The 3870-nt window shown below is 40.1% G+C and overlaps 1 protein-coding gene across 1 annotated transcript; it reads right to left on the bottom strand.

Moving 5' to 3' along the window:
• Positions 1-934: 934 nt before the first annotated feature.
• On the bottom strand, positions 935-3668 carry LOC105191227 (leucine-rich repeat and immunoglobulin-like domain-containing nogo receptor-interacting protein 1). The gene is made up of 2 exons (XM_011154479.3): positions 3524-3668; positions 935-1848 (listed from the first exon to the last, which is right to left on the bottom strand). Exons 1-2 carry the CDS (start codon positions 3644-3646, stop codon positions 1129-1131), a joined length of 843 nt encoding a protein of 280 aa, XP_011152781.1. The 5' UTR covers positions 3647-3668; the 3' UTR covers positions 935-1128.
• Between the last annotated feature and the right edge of the window lie 202 nt (positions 3669-3870).

Consider the following 3870-nt stretch of genomic DNA (forward strand, 5'->3'; position numbering starts at 1 on the left):
GTTTGAAGACGCCGAACTGCAAGCATTATTGGGCCAAAATCAATCTCAAACACTCAAGGAATTGGCTAAGGCACTGAATATTGCAATTTCGACAATTTCTGATCGTTTGCATGCAATGAGAAAAATTCAAAAGGAAGGAAAATGGGTGCCACATGAATTGACCGAAGCGAACATGCTGAACCGTGTATCCATCGCCACTGTTTTGATTGCCAAGTAGAAAAGAGGAGTCTTTTGCACCGGATTGTCATTGGTGATGAAAAGTGGATCCATTATGACAACCGTAAACGCAAAAAATCATGGATAGACCCAGGCCAACCATCCACATTGACGCTGAAACGCAATATTCATAACGCAATGGTCATAAGAAGTTGTTCTATATTTGATGGGATCAAGAAGATGTTATGTATTATGAACTCTTAAAACCCAATGAAATTGTTACGGCTGACCGGTACCGACGACAATTATACAGTTCGAAGCTAGTGTTGGATCAAAAACTACCACAAATCGCACACAACTAAAGAAAAGTGATCCTGTTGCACGAGAATATCCGGCCACATGTTGCAAAAGTCATCAAGGAAGCTGACAGAGCTTGAATGGGAGGTTCTTCCGCATGCCGCGTATTCTCCAGATCTGGCCCCGCGTCTGATCACCACTTGTTCCGTTCAATGCAACATGGCCTTCAAGATACACTCTTTCGAAACAAAGTCCGAAAGTGAGTGAAGGATGAATGGATTGCTTCAAAATCTGAATCGTTCTATCGCCGCGGAATTCTTATCAGAAAGATGGGAAAAAGTAATACAAAACGATGGGAAATGTTTTGATTAATTGATCAATTCATTTCATTAATTAAAATTCATTAATTAATTCATTCATTCATTAAAATTCATAAAATTTAGTTAATTAAAATAAATGTATTTTTTAAGCAAAAACCGGCGAAAATTAACCTAATGTTTTAAATATTTTTACAATGCGCTTCAAAAAGATACAACTGTACGCACTGATTGGTACGTTTATATTAACATACCTAACCAATTATAATTATGAAACTCACTGAATATGAAACAGATTGAAAAGTTCACACACACACACACACATGATACAAATAATGTCACATCGACCAACATTGTCTCACATTTGCTGCGCCTTCAGACTGTTCTGAAGATCAACGTCCCTCGCCTTCTTCAAAGCGGCGACATCGGCTTCCAGTTCCATGACCTTTCTCACGAGATACTGGATCATCGTCGCATTGGGAAAATTGGCGGAGGGGGTCGTGCGTTGCACGCAGTTGGCCAGGGCGACGTCGCTGGTGGCGGCGTCCGGCTCGTGAGCGAGGCACTCCTCGATCAAGAGATCGCCGGCGCCCCAGTCCTGGACAAAGCGGATGTGATTGCTGCCCAAATACCACGTCATCGAAGCGCGGCATCGGTAAGACCACGGATTGCCGGCGATGTAGATCCTGCGGAGTCGCGTCAGCTTCTTCAGGGACTCAGGTGACAGGCAATCGACCAGATCATTGTGCGCGATGTCCCAGAATTGCAGATTCGTCAGCAAGTCGTACAGGCGTGCATCGATCGTGGAGATTCGATTGCGCCAGACGTCGAGCGTGCTCAACTGCGGCAGATCCTGCAGCCAGGACGCGTCCAACGCGCGGATCTCGTTGTTCACCAAGCCCAACACGCGCAACTTGCCGAGACCCCTGAACGCATTCGGCTGGATCTCCCTCACGCCGCACCCGGTGATGTTGAGCTCTTCCAGGGTGTCGCCGTATTTCGAGAACGCGTCCGACGGTATCGTCGCGATGCTCGAGTTCCTGATGTCGATGCCGACGGCTCCTGTTGGTATCTGCAGCTGCACGGATACGCGACAAGAGAAAGTGGTTCATTTAGCGATGCAGGCGAGCTTGCGGAGATTTTCGCAACATGTAAATGCGTGATTGCGAAAGAAAGAAAAGATTCGCCATTTCAACCAATAATGCTTCGATCGTTTAAAACAAGGGTTCCCAACGGGGAGTGCAAAAAGACATTATTGGGGATGCGAGGAAAAGTGATTGTGATTAATAATGATTCAGATGAATTCTGGAATAATCCGGCATTTTTATCATCAAATTAAAAAAAGGTGTTATTAAAATTAGATATTTTTTATGTATCTGTACGCATATATTCATTACGTATCATTATGCGAAGTTTAATACTATGGATAATAATTTTATAATATTAAAATGATAGTTAATTTCTATAAAATGATATTATGTAATAATAAATTATTATAAATTAATTTCTTACTTTAAAACTCTAACAGCTAACTTTTACAATAAAACATACGAATAATTTTTTTTATAGGGGGTGCGAAGGTTCATTAATAAATTTTTAGGAGTGCAAAATATAAAAAAGATTGGGAAACTCTGGTTTAAAGTAAAGTTCTAGCCGTGATACACATTGGCGGCAAGTTTTTTCTGTGTACAGTAACAAACGAGAGAATCGCCGCAAACGTAGATTTTTAAGAGATGCAGTGTGTGAAGCTGCAAAAGTATAGATACTATTTTTAATTGCTTATCTGAATGTTTAGGGGCTGTATTAATTCCATGAAAACAATGGAGGAAAATATTTACTTTCATGTCTCATAATAGTTTTCGAACGTGCTGATTTCAAATTTGAGGTTGTTGCAAAATTCAAAATATATTTAAATTTCACAGCGGAACAGTTTCGAAAGTAAGAAACGTGCAAAATTATTTTACTCAAAATTCTTTTATATTTTATATTTTTCATAAACAAAGGCGCATTCATATTTTTTTGGAAAAATGCAGAATTTTTTGATTTAATGATAACAAACCTAATTGTACTAACTAAACTTCGTCGGTATATAATTATTTAAAAAAGTACCTTTTTCATTATTCTCTTTTATTGTTTTCGCAAATTTTAACATTTATTCATTGAACTATATTATATTTTTTTATTATTTTTGCGATTATTTTAACATTTTTAAAGATAAAAATTAAAAGTATCAACAAGAAACAAGACGAGAGACGTTATTATTGCGTTAAATGAGCATTCTTTAATTTTCTCGTTCATATTTTTGAGATCTTAAATTTTAACGCAATATCTCCTCTTTTATTCAAACAACTCGTTGAGCGATATCAATCTGCGAATAATTATCAAATGCTTTGGTTTTTTTTGTTGATATTCGCGCATTACCAACTAAACAATTAAATTGAATCACGCAAAAGGAGAAAAAAGCAAATGTGTTTTCCCATCGCTTGTTAATTAAATGTCGCGTGACTTTTTCACCGTTTCTTTCTTTGCTGAAATTAACTCACTTCTCAGACTTAATTTAGATCGAGATATGTAACGACTTGCTGCGCAATAACCAAGATAACACGTACAAAAAAATCTCTTACGATCGGATCAGCAATTGCTGCCACAGATAACTTTGTTGCGCGAACAAAGTTGCCCAATTGCAACATTTAATCTGGCCCAGCAAACTAGAGACCAGCTGAATCAACCGATCCGTCGTGATAGAATGATACCTGCAGATTCGTGAGATCCTCGCAGCGGTACCAGTCTTGACGTCCTTCCAAACCCGGTTGACAATCAGCCGCGCAAGCGACCAGTGTTGTCGCGAGGACGAGCGACGCCAGAAATCGCCTCATTGCTTTGAGTCTCTCTCCCGGTAACGTTTGGTTCCAGCGACTTGCGAGTTCGCCTCTTATACTTTCCGTCAAGGTCGCATGGAGCATTATCGGCGGCGGCGAGAAAAGATGCTCGGCAGGGGAAGCACCGGCGGTTAAGAACCGGAGGCTAATCTATTGCGACACATTCCTCGTGTTTGCGTCGCATTTGTATTCACGCATCGTCTACTGACGGCGCGTTCGCT

Source organism: Harpegnathos saltator, unplaced genomic scaffold (assembly GCF_003227715.2).
Source record: "Harpegnathos saltator strain DR-91 unplaced genomic scaffold, Hsal_v8.6 scaffold176, whole genome shotgun sequence".
Classification (NCBI taxonomy): Eukaryota; Metazoa; Arthropoda; class Insecta; order Hymenoptera; family Formicidae; genus Harpegnathos; species Harpegnathos saltator.

Bases quoted from the DNA above. Each gene is read 5' to 3' on its own strand.
- LOC105191227 (XM_011154479.3), bottom strand. From the start codon at position 3,646: ATGAGGCGATTTCTGGCGTCGCTCGTCCTCGCGACAACACTGGTCGCT. The intron at 1,849-3,523 runs GTATCATTCTAT...GTATCCGTGCAG, and splicing joins AGGATCTCACGAATCTGCAG to CTGCAGATACCAACAGGAGC.